Genomic DNA, 22892 nt, shown 5'->3' on the forward strand with positions numbered 1-22892 from the left:
TAGACTTTACCTGACTGCTCACCATGGCAGAAAGTGTCACTTTAGTTCACTGTTAAAATAAATTTTAAGAGTGGAAGAAATATTGTTATTGGCATTTTAGAAGGTGACTCCAAAAGGGTCACTTTTCCAACCATACTTGTTCCCTCTAAGGCCCAGATACTTGACAGATTCATGGGCTGTACGTTTTACTTTTGCTTGTTAGCCTTGATCCATTGAACACTGGCTTCTTAGTTGTGTGGGCTGCAGCTAAGTTGGCTTGGGTGGTCCTTGTCTTCAGAACCTGCACATCTGCACTCTTGCTTTAAGCCATTCTAGGACTCAAGCATTGGCCACATGGCACTTGGACTGGGTACTCAAATGGCAGAATGTGTAAGAAATAATGAGGTAGCATGTGCAAAGTGGCTGTGGGTCAGATGCCTGCATTTGTAACAGGCATTCTAGGTGGAAGTGGTTCGTGGGCCACACAGAGATACATGGAGGAGACCGTGCAGAGATGCCAAGGAGTCCAAATTTACTAAACCTGATAGGCTGTGGGCTGCTTACACATAACTTTTGCCATTGCTAAGTTCATTCCTTTCCCATTCTTCCCCTCTCCCCCACCACCATTTCTTGAAGTCTTTTAGATTAAATATATTGCTGAACTATGGTGTGAGCCAGACCTGAGGAATATTTTTCAATTACATTTGCTCATTCTTTTGTTGAAATATTTGTTCAAACTTGTGGTATACCTATCCACCTAGTTTGACTCACTGTGGATACTATGAGTTTCACCTGTGAACCCTGAGTGCCCTGGAAATTGGTATGATTTTACCTCCATGCAAGGGACTGCATGTTGTTGTCTCCTCTGAATTCATTTGTTGAAACCTATCCCCCACTGTGATGATATTTGAGGTAGAGCATAGGGAGGTGATTGGTCCATGAAGGTGGAGCCCTTGTGAACTGTATTAGTACTCTTTTATAAAAGAGACTCCAGAGAGCCCCTTGCTGCTTCTGCCATGTAAGGACACAATGAGAAGACCACCTATGAGCCAGGAAGAGGCCCTCACCAGACACTGACAGAGCCTTGAATTTGGACTTCCCAGCCTCTAGAACTGAGAAATAAATTGTTGTTTATAAGCCGCCTGGTTGATGGCATTCTGTTAACATCAGCCCGGATGAACGAAGATACCCCAAATACACAGATCTGCAATTCCTGGACTTCTTGCTCTGTGCCAGACCCAGCTAAGTACTCACACATATGCTCTCTTCATTATTTTAACTCTGAGGTGTAGCTGCTATTAGGATCCTCTTTGGGCCCTCACATCCTCTCTAATGCGAGGATAGATTATTTGCCAGCACTATGCAGGTAATAGGGCAGTGCTGGAGTGAGCCTGAGCTAACACGGGCTTAAGTTGAACCCTGGGTTAGTGATAAAAAAGCTCCAGCATGGGACTTCATCTGTCAGAGATCTTATCCACTTGTCCAGCCTGCATTTAGAAAAGGTTAGGGCTGAAAGGAAATTTGGCCATCATTTAACTCACCTACCTCATTTTAGGGTTGAGGAAGTTATAGCTCAAAGAACTTGATTTTCCAGGAGTCTCAGCCCCATCACTGATCCCCACATCATTCCATCCTCTACTACCCTTTGGCTTGCATCTCAAGAAATCTAGATTCTGGTTCTGGATTGGACAGCACTTAGCTTTGTGTCCTTGGCCAAATGATTTAACTCTTAAAAGCTTCAGCATGAGAGTTGAAGATACTTTATTAAGGAAACTAAGATTCGTTCTTTAAATGTTATGTGTGTATCTTTTGCTTCTAGTGGCTAATTATGACTCCTGTTCAAAGGGTTGGACAATTTTATAGATACTTTTGGGCACTCCAGGAGAATATTTACATATTCATTCAATTGACTCAACAAAAAACAAACCGGAAAAACCACCCCAAACCACACAACCCAGTGTGATTTCATGGACCCATTTCTCATGCAGTGAGAGAGTATGAATAAATGGGAATTTATAAATCCAAATTCTAACTACTCTTGACCAAGTCACAGAATATTTTATATCAGTACCACTATTTCCAATGTATAAAGGATGCAACTAACCTATTTTACATATCAACCAACCATAAGAATGAATGTGAAAGGTAGAAGTTGATGTGTTTATATACATGGCTTGCTTCTGATGTAATCTGTGGTTACAAGTCAGCCACGTTGTGAAAGAAATTAGGTGGTTGGAAAAGACTTCAGTTTTACTTCTAATTCTGTATTTTGGATTTGAGTTTTGTGTGTGTTTGGAGCAGCGTTAAGAGTATTTTTTTTATTCCTGAACTTCTTTAAAATGTCTTCTTACAATTACGTCAAGTATACACACAGGTAAACATCAAGCTGAGGGAAAAAATTGGTGATATATTTTTGATAAATATCTAAAGAGCTCCTTTAAGTTGAAAGAAACACTGACATAACAAAAGAGCTGGTCAACACAAAAAAAAAATTCAGTCTACTACTAATCAAAGACATGTATATTTGAACAAATGGGATATGTTTGTCTTTTAAATTAGCAGGGTTTTTCTCTCTCTATTCTTTTAAGAATTACAGTATTGCCGAAGGTGTGATGAAGCAGGCACTTGCCTATGCTGCTGGTGGAAAGTAAACGCCTTTCTGGAATACATTTTGTGGCTTCCCCTTCCCCATATTTAAAAAAATTGCTTTATTGTGTAATTGGCAATGGACTGCACTATTTAAAGTGTACAATTTAATACATTGCAACAGATTTTACATATTAAATATCCATGAAAATTTCACCGTAATCAAGATACGAACATACCACCACCCATAAAAGTTTCCTCCATTTCTGCCTTTCTCCCTTGTTCGCTGGAAACCACTGATCTGTTTTTGTCACTATGAAATGTCCTTTGGCTGTTTGCATCCAGAGTGTTGGAAATATTGATACCTGTTGATATGGACCAGTAATTAGATTTTTAATGATCTTTGTGCCTATACGCATAGGTAGTACACACTTGATAAATATTTGTATTACTCCTGCATTGTGTGTAAGGATTCTCATCACTCCATTGATGTGGTATTTCACTGCTTATGAGCCAGGCATTGAAAATGATGTGTGTTCATCATTACTGGAATTTTTTTTTTCTAAGCTGTTGCTACTCAGAGTAGACCAGTAGTGTTGCCATCATCTGGGAGGTTGTTAAAAATGCAGAATCTTGGGACCCATCTCAAGACTTATTCTGGTTCAGATTCTGAACCAGAATCTGTATTGTAACAATCCCAGATGATTTGTATGCTCATTAAAGTTTGAGAAGCACTGTTCTAAGACATCATTTTAATATTTGTAAAATATCTGCATGTGCCATAATTTATTTGACATGGGGAAAATTTTACAATTATGTTAAATGGAAAACAACTCCATACAGTAGGATTCAAGTTTTATTTTTTAAAAATGCATAGAAGTGCACAAAAGGAAGGAAAGGAATAAAGATGGAGAGAGTGATATTTCTGAATAGAATTGTGATTTTTATTTTATTTTTCGTATTTTCAAAAATGAATATATATTAACACTTAAAACCAGAAAAAAACTCATTAGTTGATGTCAATCCATTCCTAATGTTTGATACTCCAAAATCATTTTAGTAATTAGTGGTAACCATTAAGAGCTTACTTAGTGTGTACCCTGAGTGATGGGGGGTATAAAGAAGTTAAGACAGGGATCCTCTCAAGTTGCTTATGAGATAAGATGCTATTAGTATTTGTCAAAAGATAACCTGATGTTTGAAAAGGCCCAAAGCAGAAGGGAAGAGTTGGTCAGAGGGGAAAGAGTCGCTGGGTTGGGTTTTCAGAGCTAGCTGTAGAGAATGAGCAAGATTTGGTAATATACAAAAGGAGGACATATATAATCTGAACATTTCTTGCAGGTTTTTTATGAGATGGAGCAATAGTGGTGGTGATGGTGCATGTGATAAATTCTGATAACTAAATTTTAAAAGGAAAAGGAGCCAAGAGCATTATCCTCTGCGTAGAATGTTAATATAGCAAGTAAATAATCTTAAATTTACTGTGAAATCTTGTTCTCTATGTGAGAACATGGCTCACTCTACTCCATTCCAAGCCCTACCTTTTTTTTTTTTACATCATAGTGCATATAGAAAATGAAGTGTTTTTATAGCACTAAGCTAGAGAGTTTTTTGAGTGTTTATTTGGCGCTTAGTAGGACAAAGTATTATATTTTCTTCATATGCTATAATAACGAAAATCAGTAAAACCCAAAGTATTAGGGAAGATTTTAAATATTGATTTTGTGCAAAATCCCCAAATACATTTTTTTAAAACACCTTAATGAGAAACTTGATCTTGCTATCTAGACACAACTTAAATATCAAATGTTCTGCTTGAAACGACTATATCTAATTCCCGATTATTTTTTTAATGACGAGGTCTTCAGATTCTTGGTGGTCATCATTGACAAGAAACTTTGTTTACCTGAGTAGCTGATGAAACAATTTCAAGCCATTTTTAAAACCACTCAAAAGTTAAAAATTCTAATAGCTCTTCTTGTTCTGTCATTGACAAATGCAATGTTGATTTTTTGTGTGTGTGATAATGCAAATGAATTTGAAATGAATTTTTTCATATTGAGTATTTCCAAATAATAATGAAGTTCTTACTCGTGTGTGTTAGAGCAGTCACCCTGCAACTAGTTTGAACATCTCTAAGCAAATACATGTAAGTAAACAGAAGAGATTTGGGGCATCTACCTGGAGCTGTACTTGTGAGGAGCTGGCCTTCCCCAAGCCCAGTTGTCCACACTTCACCACTGAAACTATCAGCAGCCAGAGTGTCCCTCGTCGGTGATGCTTAGCAGCTCAGCCAGCAGCGGGCTTCTTAAGTAGCTGTCTGGCTAACTGGACACACTCTTGGCTTCACATGACACATCACAGCACAGCAGGGAGAGCCAATGTTCCTCATAGTCTTTATCCATAGAAATCGAGGCATGAGCCATCAAGCCCTGCTCGGTCCACGCTACCCCTTTGAAGGAGCGCTAGGTGAGGAGGTCACTGGCCGAAAGTTGCTTTGGCTGCCCGGCCCTTTGTGGCTACCCAAAAGGCTTAGGAGATAGAGATCTCTTGATACACTTTTAACCCATTTGTGGCACATGGGTGTGCTGTGGCTCACTGATGAGCCCAGGGAACTGAAGTCTGTACCTTTCCCGATCTTCTTTACAGCCTAAATTCCACCTGTGACCTGCTTTCCTCCTGCTTGAGATTAAGAAGACACGATAAGGTGGAAAATTTCTGTCAACGATTGCGGAGCATTTGATTTTTCTGGAATAGCAGCAGCAGAAGTCCTCGGGAGTGTGGGGCAGCCGGTTTGCTGGTGGGCCTTGTGGCGAAGATGCTATGTCTCCGGAACTAACATCCAGGCAGGTGTCTGCATGATTTCCCAGCTTCCATGCTGTCCACAGAGACAGGGGCTCTTCTGGATGGTCAGTTTTGTGCTGGTGGTCTCAGTGTCACACCTGGATGTCAGACTACAGGCTGCACTTTTAGTCCTTCCGATCGCCCAGGGAGAGGAAGCAGGCTTCTGCGAATGGCCAGAAGTTGACCTCCAAGCCCAGGGCGTTTAAGCGAGATCGAGTGGTTTCTGTTACCAGCAACCAAGTGCTGATTGATGCGCCATATCTATTTATCTATCATCTTAGAGCCAAATATGGGGTACCTTTTTTTAAAAACTCTAAATTTTGCCCTAAAGAATTTCACTCAAGGTTAGTAACCTACATCATGTTACCAAGACGCACTAGGACCATCCACGTTCGCTGCCAGATGGTTTTACATGTACCTCACCCTCCGGAGTTTCTTTGAGGCAGCAGTAAATGTTCCCTGGCAGATGAAAGGTGAGACCAGCCCTCCTCTCTTTATTTTCTACTTGTTCACCCAATTGTCCCCACACTTCTCTGGTTTTCAACTCTGGAGCCCTGCCTGTTCCATCTCAGGCAATCTCTGTACACGGGGACCCACATCACCCCCAAGAGGGAAAGAACCGCATCTACCTTGTGCCAATTGTTTCAGGAAGTCCATTTCTATTTTTGCACACACACGAAGAAATGCAACGAATGGAGAAAGATACAGAATTTGTTAAATATATAAAGACTTTCATCTTGTCATAACTTTTAAGTTAAATTAGACAAAAAGCCAATGCTATCGTATTTCGGAAACTTCGAAGTGCTTTGATGTCACTTACGGCACTCATCAATCTCCCATCTACCTTATTAAACGCTAGTCTCAAAGAAAATCAAAGATAACAAACTGGCCACCACCCTCGTCACGGGCCTGTGCCGGATGCAACTTGATGTGACACGCAAGCTGGGGAGGCGGCCCACACCGTGGCCACTGCCACTGCCACCGCCACCGCCACTGGGCCTTGCAGGGCCCACTCCCTTCCCTTTGCCCCAGGACAGGACTGGCCTGGCCACCGGCCACCGTGTCCCGCTGGCTCCCTCCTTCCGTGTCCTCTGCAGCCTCAAAGCCCCACCTAAGGCCAGGCCAGGGAACCTGGAGCAGGTTTTCCAGGCTCGGCCCCTACTCACCCAGCAACATGTCCTGGGTGATCGTAGCCTCGAAGGAAAACAGGCGAGCGAGCCAGTGCTGGTCACAGCTTTGAGAACGTGGATGGAAAAGTACTTGTCAATTGACTTGCTCATTTTTTTTAAGATTTTTATTTATGAAAGACCCAGAGAGAGAGAGAGAGAGAGAGAGAGAGAGAGAGAGAGACAGAAAGGGGGGGGGCAGGGACACAGGCAGAGGGAGAAGCAGGCTCCTTGTGATGTGGGACTCGATCCTGGACCCCAGGATCACACCCTGGGCCAAGGGCAGCTGCCCATCTGCTGAGCCACCCAGGCACCCGACCTGCTCACTTTTTTAAAAGAATGTGCTCTATGCATTTCTAAGCCGAGAGGAGCACTCCTTAAGAAACACAAACCCACCAAGACGTTTGTAATGCGAATTTAACATTGATTTTGAGAGCCATGTGGGTTTTTTTTATTTTAAAAATGCTCTTAATTGTGATAGAATACACATCTTTTGGAACCGTGTTTTTAAAAAATATTTATCCATGGGAGACACAGAGAGAGAGGTAGAGACACAAGCAGAGGGAGAAGCAGGCTCCATGCAGGGAGCCCGATGTGGGATTCCATCCTGGCACCCCGGGATCACACCCTGAGCCAAAGGCAGACGTTCAACTGCTGAGCTACCAGGCCTTCCTTTTAGAACTGTTCTTAAATGTACAGTTCAGTGGATGCACGACCGTCACCACCCTCCATCTACTGGATTCAGTTCATCTTGTAGATGGAAACCGTACCCACTGAAGAGAAACTCCCCATTGCCCTTCCTGCCAGCTCCTGGCAACCACTATTTTTTCTTTGTCTGTATGAATTTGATTACTCGAGGTACCTCATATGAGTGGAATCATACAGTATTTGTCCTTTTGTGTGATGGCTTATTTTGCTCAGTGTAGCGTCCTCCAGGTCCGTCCACGTAGTAGATATCAGAATTTCCTTCCTTTTTAAGGCTGATTAATATCCTGTTGTGTGTATATGCCACATTTTATTTACTCATCCATCTATCCATGGACACTTGGGTTGCTTTTATCTCTTGTATCAGTGAGTTGTGGGTTCCAACCCCACCCCCCGCCCGAGGAACGTGTTATTCTCTTGAGTATCAAACTTTTTTAAATGTTGGTTTCTAATTTCTAGGGCATCGTCTAACCTACAGATGATATATTTCTTTCTCTATTTATTTATTATCCTCTATCAACTCCTGAGAGTCTTTAGAGATTTTTAAATTAAACACGTTACTGTACATATGTTTTATGTGTCCTGATATCCTTTCACTGTGGATTTAATATTTGGAGACAGCAAAAAGTCACATAGGGCAAATTGGATGATCTGAGTGGCTAATTATGCTACAATAGGTGCCTCCTAAAAGCCAGGTACTCACTGTATGAGCATTTCATACCGGTAATCTCATTCAGTGCATACCAAAGGCTGTCTGGTGGCTATTAACAAATATGAATATCATTTTATAGAATAGAAACTTGATACCCAAGGACTTTAAATGACTTTCCTAGAGGTATACTATTAGAAAGAAGACAGAGCTAGATCCATAACCCAACAACTTCAGACTCCAAAGAGCTCTCGTGTATCATTGTGCTAGTATTTCTAAAACTCCCCAGAGGGTTACATTTGCTTGCATTCTTGATGAAAATACAAATTCCTGGGCCCTTTCACAGATGCACTGAATCAAAATCTACAGAGGATGAGCCTGAAAAAGTTACACTGCTTGACATCATGGTATCCCCACCATATTTTCGTTAAACATGTACCATCATGTAACAGGGGATTGTGTTGTGCGGCTCACAGCTCTGCAGGCAGTTCTCACAACAGACATGCAGAGATGTTAGGAGCATTAGTCATTGGAATGACAGTATAGGCTTCAAAGTGACTTCTTTGAGAGACAATACTTATTTGAACATTCTGCTTTATAGTCATTAAAATAAGCAGCCTCACTGCCATGTAGGCACAACTCACTGTTAGGATAAACAGCTAGCTTTTTACCATGGAAAGAGAAAGCCCTGGTCTGGGATCCTGGGGAAGTCTCTTAACTTCTCCAAGCCTTGATTTCTTCATTTGTAAAATGCAGATGTTAATGCCCAATTTGAAGGACTATTGTATACATTAGGAATAAATATATAGACCTTGTCATGTGACAGGTGCTTAATAATTGGTAGTTCTTATAATAATAAAGCAAATTTTCCATGGCGATTGTAAATGTGAACCACAACCCTTGGCAGTGATCACTGTATAATAAATTAGTCCGCCAGGGTTTCCAGCTGATGTAAGTCTGGAGCTGAATCTAGAAGAATGTGTGCAGAGAAGCTTCTGTGGCTTTCTCATGTAGATAAGGGGGGGGGGACTGCGATATTTTAAATGGCAGTTTATAGTGCGAATGGCAAGAAATGAATGACACTGTCCCCTAGGTGGTGCTGCATCATCGTGAAAAGGCCAGTGGGAAACTTGGTATTTTTAGAGGTGACTTCCTTGTGGTTTGAATTTCAAGTAAGAACAGGACAGCTCCCTGGGATGTCTGGGAAAAAATGACCGGGAAGAAAGAGTCTTTTTAGTAGGATTTAGTGTACAATACTCTTGCCCGTGAGGCCCCATCAGGTCTTGGGTTTGCTGTAGTTGGAAACAGGAAGAGCGGTCAGGCCAACTTTTATTCATTCCCTGTTGGAGCCGTGACTGATTTTGACAGATCGAAAACCATTTATAACACTGCTGTGGGGGATAGTTTAGCCTGGGATGTTAGTGCTGGCCCCTGCAGGGACTGAGTATGGGATCTGAGGGATGTGCAGATCCCTGGAATATTCAAATATATATGCTAATGAATTTTCACAAGAATAGCCCTTTATTGTTCTGTGCGTATCACTGTGCATTTCTCAGCTACACTTGTCCTTTCCAACCTCAATTTCTGGGCAACCTATTTTTTATTCGGCATCAGAAGCGATAGCATCTGGGAAGTGAATCTGATGAATACTGTCTGGCAACCAACACCCTTCAGACTGCCAGCTCCTGGGGGAGAAAACCGAGATGCTCAGGAGTTGGTTCAGGGCCAGGTATACCTGTCCTTGAGGTCCCAGTGGTGGGGGAAGGAGGCTGGCCAAATGCGGAACTTCTGAAACTCCACTTCCTGACTTCATTTCCATTTTGGCAAAATGTGACTTCGGTTTCCAAGAGAAAGAGTTCACATGTATTAAAATGTCTCAGTTGCTGAAGTTGCTTTGTGTCCTCCACTAAAGCCTTCTGCCATCAATCCCTATCTCCCAACACATTTTCAAATGTGGTGTCTTTGGAAGGTAACCATAGCAACAGAGCTTATTCAGAAATGACTGAATCTAGGCAATAAAGGGAGAGGCAACCCCATGGCATTTTTCACTGGAAATTCACAGGACACTGTGGATTCTAATAGTTGCATAGGCTGAGTGGTGTTATCTATGTTCTAGGCACTGGGCTACTTTAAGACATTTGATTCTTATGACCACTCTCTGGGGTAGTCATCATTATCCTTTTAAACAGTTGAGAGAATTGTAGCACAGAGATTTTCATGGCTGGCCTGTGGTTGTACAGCTGGTCAGATCTAGAAAGGCCTCCTGTATGCCCTGCATGCACTACCTTATATGCAGGGAAAGCTGGAGGAGAAGTCATTCAATGCCTATTTTTCAGGTAGTAAAAGTGAGTCACAGAAACATGGAAGTCATTTGCGGCAACAGCTGCAGAACCCCTACCCCATCTCACTAACACCTTTCTGTTAAATGTAGCTCTAGAGCTCCCAGGGTTATCTTATCTGATGCTCAGAGCAAGTCTTTTGATGACCGTATTTGTATCTATTTACAGACAAGGACATTGAGACATGAAGACGTTAAATGACATTTCCCAAGGTCACAGCTATTATATTGAAGAATAAGAAACCAAACCCATCTCTCATTTCATGTTGACATCCTGGATTTGGCACTTTAAAAATATTTTATCTGTCCATCCATCCACCTATTCATCATTTTCATAGGAATTTATGAGAGCATTAAGTACTTTATAAAGTATATTCGACAAGGTTTTCAGGATTAACTTTAATTAATCAGAGGTGAATTTTACTATAAATATGAAACCATCCTTGACCTGAGTATTGTGGAAATACTGTTTATGAGTACAAACTTTTGTATGTCAGAATTATATATCCTAATTAACCTAAAAATCCATACTTCATGTGTTATAGATAAGAAATCGTATTTATCTGTATAAATTGCCTAAAGCAATAACAGAGAAGGATATTATGCTTAAAATTTTTGGTTAAGTCAAAAAGCTGATATATTCTTGAGAGAGATATGATCTGTAATCCTAGCTAGAACTACCTGCCATACAGGGAGCCGGGTGTAGGGGTGAAGAAGCAGGGTGAGGGGATGGCTCTCATCCTGGAGGGCATGTCTGGTGGCTTGGACTTATTGTTCAGTCAGTGAGGTATAGCCGTGACTCATGAAGTGACACTCCAGAGACCTTGACTCAGAATTCTTTTGAGGTCTTGATGTGAGTCCTTTGAACACTGGGAGGCCTGGAAATAGGATCCTGACTCCAGCCTGCAAGAGCCCAAAGGCAGGAGACTGATTGGAGATGCTTCTGCTGGCAGGGCCAATGCAGAGGGCAGCGTGACAGGGCTTTAGGCTTCCAGGTTTTGCTGGGGACGGAAAGGGCATGGATGTGTAATATCTGCTTGAGTCCTCCTGAAAGGCATCGCCCTAGAGGACTTCCTGCCAGGGTGCAGCGAACTCAACAGAGAGGCCATGGAGTGTTTTTACAGTCAGCCGGAGAGAGCATTGTGGGGGTCAGGGCAGGGATACTGTGGTGTCAGAGGGCGGCAGCCAGTGGAAAGGGGGTTAAGAGCCCCCCAGGACTCCCTCATATGAGCGGGAGCCCGCATCTGTGCAGCCGACACACAAAAGGCATCTTCACCGAATACAAGGTGATCAGTTAATAGATCCTCCCTTTATCCCTTGTCTCTCATCTCCATCCTGACCCTGCGGGAGCCAGAGGCAGCACAGGGAGTGGGGCAGGGGGCTGGCACAAAGAACAGGATGGACAAACAACAGAAGCCAAGACTCACTCATTACTGAGCTGGGAAGAGGAACTAAGTGGGCGAGAGATTCGAATGTTTTGAGAATAGGTCAGTATATGAACCTTTAATACCTGAACATGAAGTTATTCTAGTACCCGAGGGTGGCCCACAATGCGTCAGGGAATGAGCTGTCCTTGCTGGGCGAGGAGGCCACAAGGGTGGCCAAGGGAGGCAAGAAAATGCACCGCCTGGCCTGGTCTGGCCCACACGCTAGGCTGGCGTCACCTTGGAAGAGACTTTCAGGTGCATGATAGGTTCTTAAGGGAAATGCTGGATTTCCTTTCTTTGCTCCTTTACCCCCCGCAGCTAAAGGCGCTCTAGAATCCATATCCTATGGGTTTTTTTCTTTTAATTTCTGCCTGAAGAAGAATCTCCTGCCTTCTTCTGCTTGGTTTCACATTTTCACGGGAGGATTATTACCGGAGAGAAAGGATACTTCCATCAGTTGCAGGCCAGAGCTGCAAACTCCCTCCCAGGAACTTTGTAGGGCCTCCAGGACGAGGCTGGAATCTGAAGGGAGTAAACATCACAATTAGAAAAAATTATCCCTTGGAATGAAACATCTTCTGATATTGCTCATAATAGCACAGAATGATACGTGGTGTGGAGCCCGAACAAGAGGTGTTCATCTGCAATTATTTATGCTCACCAGGGACAGGATTTTTTTTCTGTGTTTATTGTTTTATTCATGATTACCCAGCAGTGTAATGATAGGGTTATAATGATAACAACATGAAGAATGAAAATGTTTGAGGTGCCATTTGCAAGCAAGATGCTAACCCTAGAATCCCTGAAAGTTTCAGAGGCGGGAGTTGATTTGTAATTGTGTGTGCGTGCGTGCATCTGTCTTAGTGGAGAGGAGAGGGGATAAATTTCCTCAGAATTAGGGTCGGTGGGAGCAGCCCGGGTGTCCTTTTATGCCTTCTGCAAGCTGCCTTGCATTCAGGGTCAGGAGTGGCCCTCACAGTCTTTCTCCTTCCTTCTATCCCTCACAAAGAATGAGAATTAACCATTCCTGGAGCTATAATGATCTTTCCTGCTTGTGAAAATCCACATGTAATTGTTTCTGAGAGGCAGTATTTCTATTTCAAAAGTTCCAGAATGTTCTAGCTTCCCAAGGGCCAACCTTGAGTCCTCAGTATCCCTTTTCCCACCTTCTCAACTCCAGGGCAGGGGTTGGATCCATGGCTTGTGACTTTCCCGAGGCCTCTGGGCCTGGTCCAGCAAATAGAAAATGTAATTCTTCCACCTGAGGAAGTAAACTCTTGGGAGTATCCTCATGGCACATCTTCATCTTTTGTATTTAGCTGTGGTTTTTCAAACGGTTAAAACTCTCTCACAGCTACATTGGTGAATGAAGTTGATAAAACTGAGTAAAACTCTTCTTGGCTAAAATGTAGGCTTAAAGGGATAATTTTCTCCTTAGATGTAAAAGCTAGCTCTGGCAGCAGTTCCAAAGGAAAAATGTACCAAATATTTTGAACAATGACAGCCTCATGGGAATGAATATATGGTGAGTTCCCAGGGAAACTATTTTAAGCTCAAACCCACATATATAAAACACAATACTAGCCACTGTCTTTTAAGCATTTTTCTCAAAGATTAATTAAATAAAACAATCCAACCTCGATGTATATGTTATTATGCCCATTTTGCAGATGAAAAAAACCCAGACTTAGACTCACGAGCCATGTATCTTCGTGCAGGTTATTTCATGTTTCAGATTTGATCCAAGAGCCCTATATCTCATATTCCATAACTTTATACCAATCAAACAGAAGGCAAGTTGTTTTCAAACAAATCTCATCAATTTTCTCTCGTTTTTAATACTACGATATGAATGTGCCGGCACATTACAAATAAGTAATTTTTTTTCTCATTTTTGAATTTCATCGTGGATAAGACTCTCCTTCCCTTTTCTTTTTCTTTCTTCTTTTCCTTTGCTTCCTCCCCTCCTCCTCCTTCCCTTCCTCCTCCCCTTCCTCCTCCTCCTTCTTCTTCTCCTTCTTCTGTATGTTGAACTGTAGAAGGCAAGGGAATGAGAAGAAAAGCCACTGGACTCAGAATCAAGAGACCCAAATTCCAACCTCTACCTCTGTCATTCTCTGTCTTTTAACCTTTTGGGGTCTTGGTTTCCTCTCGTATATAACAAAGAGTTCATATAGACCTCCTCTGAGAACTGAAGCTCTCCATTCTTTACAAATGATTGGTGTAAGCCTAGATTCCCAATTCCAACTTTTGGCCAAAGGTCCTCCGCATTGCCCCCAACCACGATTTAATCTCCTAGATGAGCAGCCTGTCCTCCAGAACGAAGACTACACAGTGCTGTGTAAATCAAATTCAACATTCAATTGCACTGCAAATAAAAAGTTTTACACAGTTAAAATGTTGGCGTGTGGGATTTAATGAGCTCCAGATGCCTGACCTCTGGAAAGAAATGATTTTGGGAACTGTAGCTGTGGAAGAGTCGAAGGGCATGAGCATCTGGTGTGAGTTACTTGGAGTGAAGGGAATCAACCGCATTTTTGCATTATTGCCAAGCTGGGGAAGGCAGAGATACCATGGAATCTGTGTGCTCACCTTCTGAGATAATGCTGACGCTCTTCCAATCTTTTTCTCACTCTTCAGGAAGTTGTGGAGTCAGGTGGATCCTGACCTTCCTTCCCGCAGTTCCCCCCCTCCCCCGGGCTATTCATGCCCTCGAGGCCATTGGGCTTTAGGTCTGCTCTGGGGAAAGCAGGCTCTCTTGTTGCACATGGCAGTGACTTTGAACACTTGTACTGGTTTTGGTTGACTCTGCTACTCCTAGAGGGTCCTGCCTAAAACTCGGACCTGACGGTGTCATTCCCCTTCCTTATTTAAAGATTTCTGGACTCCCCATTGCTTCTGCACATGCTGCACACTGAAGAGTTAGATCTGTACCTGCTCTCTGAGATTCCCCAGTCACTATTCCCCACCCTTGGCATCCTGTGCTCTAGCCACCGAGTCTTCAACATTTTAATCTCATCTTCCTAAGCATTTCCACATGCCTTCTACTCTGCAGAATCCCTGCCACCAATTCTCCACTTGGAACACTCCTAAATCCATGCAACTCAAACACAGCTTCCTTGGATGTCTCTCCTCACTTGTTCCTGCCCCATTTGTGGTAGTCTTTGCCATTTCTGTGTCCTGATGGCCCTTTGATGCAGTTAGGGTTAGAAAAAGAGATTGTATAATCTCCCCTCAATTAATCAGAGAGCTCTTCATGGGTGCAGATGCCTTTGATTCTTTAATTTTTTCTGGAATAGAGTGGAATTGGCTTTCAGTAAATGTTTGTAAAGTGAACAAATGAAGGAATGAACAGAACGACCTCGGAAACCAGTCTTGGTCTTTTAAAGCTTCTCCACCATATTTCTCTGATTGTCTTGTGCACAATAATTCATGTCTAACAAGGGGTCTGTCATAGTTACATCCAACTAGCATTCCTCTGGCCTCTAGAACTTGCTACAAAGAAGCACAGAGAGGAACAAACTAGTAGACTCACTTGGCTTCACAAAATGCTGTTGCTCCTCGGGCTCGGTGAGCACATGGATGTACGCTTGTCTTCGAGATGTGCTTTGAATGCAGTCATTCTCTGTGCGTCGGCTTGCAAACAAATAGGTCTCACAACTTGGACACTGATCAGAGGCAAAAAAAAAAATGTAGGCCTTCCTTTATAAAATAGAATTTCATTCTGATCTTTTTGTTTTTACCTTTATTTCAATTTATTTTTTAAACTCTGAAACACCCAAGACATGAATCAGCATTTACCTCTTTAATATCAGATTCTGAAAATAAAGAATATTCATATTTTGGAGATTCTTAGTACTGGTTATCTGAAACAAAAATTGAGAAGAATTGAGAGTAATATTTTAATAGGACGTGGTAGGTTTCAAATACATGATCTCATGTGATCCTTACACAACAGTCTTGTGAAATGGATAGGGCAGAAATTAAAATCCTTGTTTTAGAGGTGAGGAAGCTGAAGCTCGTAGAGCATAAGTGACTTATCCAAAGTGACAACAGCCATGAAATGATGGTGCTAACACCAAAGCCAATTACAATTACGTGGGTTGCTCCCCCCCTCCCACCCAGCTTCTCATTACAGGTATTTGTAAGTGAGAAAACACTCACATTGTCACTCACGATTTTGGGCTATCTTTCCAAGTCTCCAACCTCCCAATACAAACAATCCATACCGAGAAACTTGCTACTGGAATGTCCCTGGGTCATTTTCTTGGTCTAATGAGAACATGGGAAAAGATGGCATTGAGAAAGGACAACAGTGAACATTGACCATTCACTTGATTAAAGAATTGATGCAGAAAGTGACTGAAGTTACTTGGAGGGAAAAGCAGATTGTGGGATTGTGCATTTTTAATTTTGTTTTGTTTTGTTTCTTTAAATTGGGACTATCCCTTTCTCCATTTTCAGGGAGATATAGACAGTGATAAAGAATTTAGTGATTCCTTTTATTTGACTAACTGGATCCTCTTCAGAGAAGGTGAGGGTAGTAAATGTGTTAAGAACTCAGTTAAAAGCAATGGACAATTTAATATTCAGCAAATTGGGTGTTCCCTGTTTAGCTTTCTCTTGTTAGAATAATGGAACTTGAGCATTTAGAACATAGCTTGTTTTGAAATGATGCATGAGTTCCCAAAAACCTTGTTTAACATATTGCTGGAATAATGCATATGAGATGGTTAAAAATGGAAGTAGGAAAAAAATCCCCAACACCCTTAGAGGAATTTGCAATTCATAAAGTTACTGACAATTTTGCATTATAGTTGCCATGGTAACCATGCTAGGCTTCTGCTCAAATGTTTCTCAGAAGGGGAAGGAATAGTATATAATAAGCTCTTCAAGTGTAATTTTTTTTATTGTAGTTGAATTAGTGTGTAATTCTTATGTGAGTATTTTAGTAATCCATGAACACGCACTCTAGTTACGGTTCTGATTTCTTATCTCCGTATGCTTAAGCGATGTATGAAAAGTTGCTGGCTACTAGCAATGCTTGGTAATTAATTATAAAAATAATAACAAAAACACTACTCACAGTAATTAATTATAAAAGTGAAAAGCATTTCAAACTTGACTGTAGTAAATTTCCTAGACCAAAGCATTGGCTTGCTTATTGATTCAAAAGTGCTTTCAGCCAAGCATTCAGGCTACATTCATAAGTCACCCCTTGCCCCTTCTATCCTTTTTTTCAGAAGAATCCTATATAGTGAATAAATGAAGACCAATTAGACCAAAATAATACTTTCATTTGGCCATTTGGATAGGGAGCTATTTTTAAATGGTAATTGACTGTGTGTGTGTGTGTGTGTGTGTGTGTGCGTGCGCGCGCGCGTGCGCGTGCTTTGTTCAGCTTCTGTAGAGCCAGTCTAACAGCTGGGGTGGAGCAGTGCATATCTGGACATGGAGCTAAGGTCGTTTCGGGTTTGATTCTGTAGGGGTTAGTCTTGAATAGAAAAGAGATTTGGGCTTTGGAGTCAAACAGACCTGGACTGCATTCCAGCTCTGCTTTTTACTGGCCGAGACCTCAGGCAAGTCACTTAATATCTGGAGATATTTAGAGATATGAGATAATTAGACATGAAATACTTGGCCCAAAGTTTGGCACAGTGTATTAGTTGCCTATGGTTGCTGTAACTCCTTTGTGCAAATTTAGTGTCTTAAAACATTTAGTATCTTATGGTGTTGGAGCTCCAAAGTCCAAAATGAGTGTTAGTAGGATAAACTCAAGGTGTTGGCAGCCCTTTCTTTTCTCCCTAGAAGCGAATCCGGTTTTTCCTCCTGTTGTTGCCCTTCGAGCGTTAAGGGCTGCCTGCATTCTTGGGTTCATGGCCCCTTCGCCTGTCTTCAAATCCTACAATGAGCGGTCGAGTCTTTCTTACATCTCTTCACACTGACACTGACTGCCCCCTCTTCTGCTTTTCAGGATCTTTGTGGTGACATTGTGCTCACCCAGGCAATCCAGGATGATCTCCCTATTTTTTTTTATTTTTAAAATGATCTCCCTATTTTGAGGTCAGTAGATTAACGACCTTCTCTCTTGCCATTAACATAAATATTCATGGTTTCTGAGATGAGGACATCTTTGGGAGTCAAGGTGGGGGTCATTATTCTGCTTACCATACACAGCAAGCACAAATAAATAAATGCCAATTATATAATTTTGTGTTTTTATTATATGTAGTAGTAATAGTAGGATGTTTACCACCTAAAAGAGGGCCCAAATAGGAGTTGGTACAACAAAGAGAGCTGTCAAAATCCAGAACTGCTTGGATTAAATCTTGGCCTACATGTAGTTCTTTGTGGCCTGTGTTCTCACAATCACACTTTAATGGATTTGAGTGGGTCCTGGCAGTTGGAAGCCATATCTGCAGAGCCACTAGAGTCTCGTTTCCCAAGTGTCTTGCCTTCATGTGTTTCTAATTATGAGAAGCTTAATTTCATTAACATTGATTTTTTTTTTTTTAAATTGCCTTCTCAAACTGCACCAATTCTTAAAACCTAGAAATTGCCTCTCAGGAGGAAAGGCTTCCAGGGTCTGGATGAATGTGCCTGGAAGTGACAATGAGAGTTCTTGGTAATATGCTTCTAGGAGATGATATTGCCACACTAGAAAAAAAAGTAATGCCCATGCCTGTCAGCCCTACGAGAAAACAAGGTGGGACAGGCTTGCCTGCTCTCTCTGCACAGTGAACAGAATGAAAGAGTGTTGATATTAGAACAAAGGAAATTATTCTGACCAATGTCCACCCCAGAACACTGTGACCAAGGGAGATCATGGAGCTACATGTCTGGAGGCCTCATCTCTTGGAATGGTTCAGGTGGGCCTCTAGGTAATGTCAGGCAGGTGGTCGAGGGGCCACCCAGCTCCTTTCTTCTCTTATGAGTCACTGAATTTTTTTCTCTCTCACTTTTTCTTTCTCTAAGTCTCCGTGTTGGGGTTTGCATTATTGCTCACACAGTTCTCTCCAGAGCAATCAAGCAGCTGAGACATCTGTTCTCACTGTCTACAATGGACATATCCCCTTGAGTTGAGGTGCTCTGGCTTCACTATGTAGACTGTAGTTTGGGGGAGCAATTTCCGAGTTACCACTACTCTAATTCTGTAAGAAGGCCTTATTTCTATTTCGCCTGTCCTCTTGCATCTCTATGTATTTATTCTAATTGCTTTTTTAATTCCCTGACTCTTATTTGGCCTCTGTTCTTATAATTTGGGCTGACTACTGTCATTTTTCTGGACTAGCTATTTCCTTCTCCTTTGATTTAGTCTATATATTTTCTCAAGAGAATTTAATGGGGATTCTTTTATAAGCAAACAACCACTCCTCCAAGTTAATTTTTTTCCAATTTGATTTGCATAAGGAACACGTGCATGAATTCCTACTCTTATGCATTAGCAAAGAATAGTCAATATGATCTAAGGAACCTGGCTGATTGTCTCTTTTTGCAAGAAATCTACTCATGAATAAATAGAAGAAATATACTTATTTGCATTTCCCCTACAATTTTCTTCCTTAGTTCTTTTACATTTCTTTGCCACTAATGTAAGTAATCCTTACTACTGGGGGAAGGGGCGGGACTTTGAAAGAATGCATTTTGATTTTGTTGATTTACATTTTACCCAAATTGACCCCTCTTTGAAAATATAAACTATCCTTCCTATTGCAAAAAAAAAAAGGAGATAAATGTTGCTATTTACTGGTAGCAAGATAAATATTCCTTCCTCTTGTAAGCTTGTCTTCCCTTTTACTTGAAAGCTAAAACAGAATCTTGGTTTCTTCAGTGTGCATATTCAATAAATGCAATAGCAATTCAATAGATTAGTTGATATTTTAGTATATAAAAGAATGTTTTAATTTCTATACAAAGGATTAATTTTAGGGACTTTGCTTTGGAAAGCATCTATTTCCTACTTGTTTTCCAGCTCTTGGGGCTATTCAGTTTTTCCCAGTCTTTTGGAAATATAACTAGAATTTACACAAATTCCACTTTCTAGTCTTACTACACTTGAGGATCTCTACATTCTTGGTTTCTGGACTTAAGTAGACAGATACCAGAGGAACGGACTGTGTCAGTCATCATTATGGTTGAACTTATAAGACAGTGAGGTGAAATTGATGTTTCTGATATAAGATTAACCCACCCGGTAGTCCCAGGTCAGCCATTTACTAGCTGTGTGGGCAAGTTTCTTTACCGAGGTGATCATAACAATCATCCAAACTAGGGCACTTTTAAGAGTGAAAGTGTTATCAATAATTGTGCCAGGACAACAAGTGCAAATCAGGCCAAAACAGGATGCACGGTCACCCTACTGTTAGAAGTATTAGCTCTTTCCTCTATAATATGTGTAGGAAAATGTAAACATTTGAAAAATACCCATATTATGGGATGTTGTATGTAGTAAATGAGATGATGAATTAAGAGTGCTTAGCTCAGAGACTGGCATATACAACAGGGTCAATAAAAGTTATTGAACTAACTATATGTACCTAATTTTTCACGTTCCTCAGGGCAGTCTGTAACATTGAATGTTATCAACAATTAATATTTATTGCTTGCTTATTATACAGACTCACCGAAAGATCTTGAGTTTATTTCTTGGAACAAGTGTGGTATTTTTCTGTTTCCTAGAAATATGATGTAGAAGTCTCACCATCCTAACTCCTTGACTTGGTGAATTAATTTTCAATTAAATCCATTTCACTAGAATGCTGTATACTCTTTTGGGTTTAGATAAAGGAGGAAACTATAGCAACTCTCAGTTTGGGTTGAAAATTTTAGAGTGCAATCTAATAACCAGTGGAGAATTTCTTCCTCTACTAAGGGTTCCTGAGTACAGATCTACTTCAAAACTGGATTTTTGCATGGCTTTGTCAGAGATTAACTGTGGTTCAGGAGGCTTTTGGTGTTGCTGTTCTTGCAATACAAAAGCTTATAATCATGACCAAAAATACTTTACTTTTTTCCCCAAAGATATTTTTTTGGTGCTTTAATTTTGTGTGGTAAGGAAGCAAGAATTAGAGATATTAAGAATGTCTTTAATGCAATTGTGATAAAAATTCTGTTTAATTGCACAGGAAAATTTGTGATAACTAAAGAAGGGTAGATACCTTGAAAAGTATTTCATGTTCATTAGGGAAGGAAAATGAAGAATGCATTCCCAGAGCTGCTTGATGGACCCAGTAAGTGTGTTTATTTCTATTTTTGTAAGATATTCTAGTGGATCTTGTGAAAATCTCAGGACAAATATTTTCTTACTGGCATAATCTAGTCAATAGTTGAATTATTGATGACTGGTCTCTGTTGAGCCCCATAAACTATTTTCATTAAATCATCCTTTCATCTATCCATCCATTGATGTGCACATCTCTTCAACAAATATTTATCAAGCCTACTATTACATGCTAGGGGCAAAAGATTTAAGCAAGCAATACTCAGTCTTTATTCTGTGGTAGATTTGCAAAATTGGCTTTATTTCTCCACCCTTTCCTGTTGGCTACACAACTTTACAATGGTCCTCTATTTTGATTCCAGTCTCAGACACAAAACTTGCATTGGTCAATCAATGAGTTGCTGGTAAGCGTGGCACAGACAGAGACTTGAAAGCACTTGTGCCATCAGGCTTATTCTCATTCTTACCTTCTTCCTCACCATAAGAACATCTCTGTGCGAGCCTGTTGGATGATTAGAGATACTGGGAACAGAGACGAGTTAGCCTAATCATTCCAGCCAAGAATATTCTATCTCAGCTGCAAACCAGCTGACCCCCTGTACATCAATATAGCTCCCTGTACCTGTGAAATTGTTTAACTGAGACCAGACGAACCACCCAGCCAAGCCCAGCCAAGATCTGCGGAGCTGCCTAATCAAATATCCCAGAGGCTTGAGAAAGAATTGCTTATTGTCGTGCGGGCATTGAAGTATTGTGGTTGCTTAGTAGTTGGCACTACTAGTTAATGACACAGCTTAAAGACTCTTGTTCTTTTATCTTTTCTCCTTGACAACCACATTTCCATTTTTTCTAAGACATGTTGCATATTTGCCCACTGAATGCTCTTACACATTCTACGATAATTTCTCTGGAAGAACAAAATAGCTGTTTGGAGGTATTTACTTCTGTGGGTATATGCTTTAGAAAGATTTGGATTGAAACTGCAAAAATTCTATAAGTGTCTGTGAAATGGCGGAGATTCATTCACTTATCTCCCATTTATTGGATGCTTGGGTGCTGGCTCTGTATCAGACACAGTGCTGGGCATTGGGGAATGAGAAGGAGCAAATGTAAATAAGCGTATTTGTGCAGACTTTGCATTCTGCTAGAGGACACTCTAAACAAGTAAATAGTCAACAAACAGAACAATATGGAAAGTACTAATATAGAGGGATGAGCACAGTTTTGTTTATTTTTAAATCTAGGGAGACATACCTGTAAATGGAAACACTTAAAGAAATACTTACCCTAGTAAGCCAAGTTTCTGGTTACACAATGAATAATTCACAGGGATGAAAGGAACAGCACAGGGCATATAGTCAATGGTATTATAGTAGTGTTATGTGGTGACAGATGGTAGCTGAATTTGGTGAGCATAGCATCATGTATAGAGGTGTTGAATCACTATGTTGTAAACCTGAAATTAAGGTAACATTGGTGTCAACTATACTTAGATTAAAAAAATAAAATTAAAATATTCCTAAAAATGTTAAATATGATATTATTCACTCATTTATTCAATAAGTATATGTTGAACACCTGGTATAGAAAAAAGAGCAAACCAGCTGCTTTGAGGCTATAAAAAGCAAGTCCTTAAAGGTTTTATAATCTAGAATGGGACGCCAGCATAAATAATTAACATAAAACAGAAGGAATTAAGTGCTAACATGGAGGTTCAAAGTATACTTTAAGTGGAGAGCAAAGAACGATTAATTCTCATTGGGAAAATCAGAGAATGCCTTAAGAATGCCAGGGAATTTAAGCTGGACCTTGAAAATCCCTGATTTATAGCTTCTACAAAATAAAGGATATCGGGGTGTGGCAGAGGGCTTTGATCACTGGCTGTAAGATCCGAGAAAGTGAAATCTGAGGAATGCTGCAGAAGAAGAGAACCTAGGAAAACTGAAGGCCAGGGATCTGGGTTCTCTCCTTTGTAGTA

General features: G+C 40.9%; 1 protein-coding gene across 1 annotated transcript in view; it reads left to right on the forward strand.

Moving 5' to 3' along the window:
* The first annotated feature begins 4982 nt into the window (after positions 1-4982).
* Positions 4983-22892, forward strand: part of CPO (carboxypeptidase O) — a 134475-nt gene continuing 116565 nt past the window's right edge. Inside the window, exons 1-2 of the mRNA XM_055344992.1 lie at positions 4983-5034; positions 6269-6665. Coding sequence (XP_055200967.1) covers positions 4983-5034; positions 6269-6665 — 449 coding nt within the window. The remainder of the gene's footprint in view (positions 5035-6268; positions 6666-22892) is intronic.

The sequence above is a fragment of the Nyctereutes procyonoides genome, unplaced genomic scaffold (assembly GCF_905146905.1).
Source record: "Nyctereutes procyonoides isolate TBG_1078 unplaced genomic scaffold, NYPRO_anot_genome, whole genome shotgun sequence".
Lineage (NCBI taxonomy): Eukaryota > Metazoa > Chordata > Mammalia > Carnivora > Canidae > Nyctereutes > Nyctereutes procyonoides.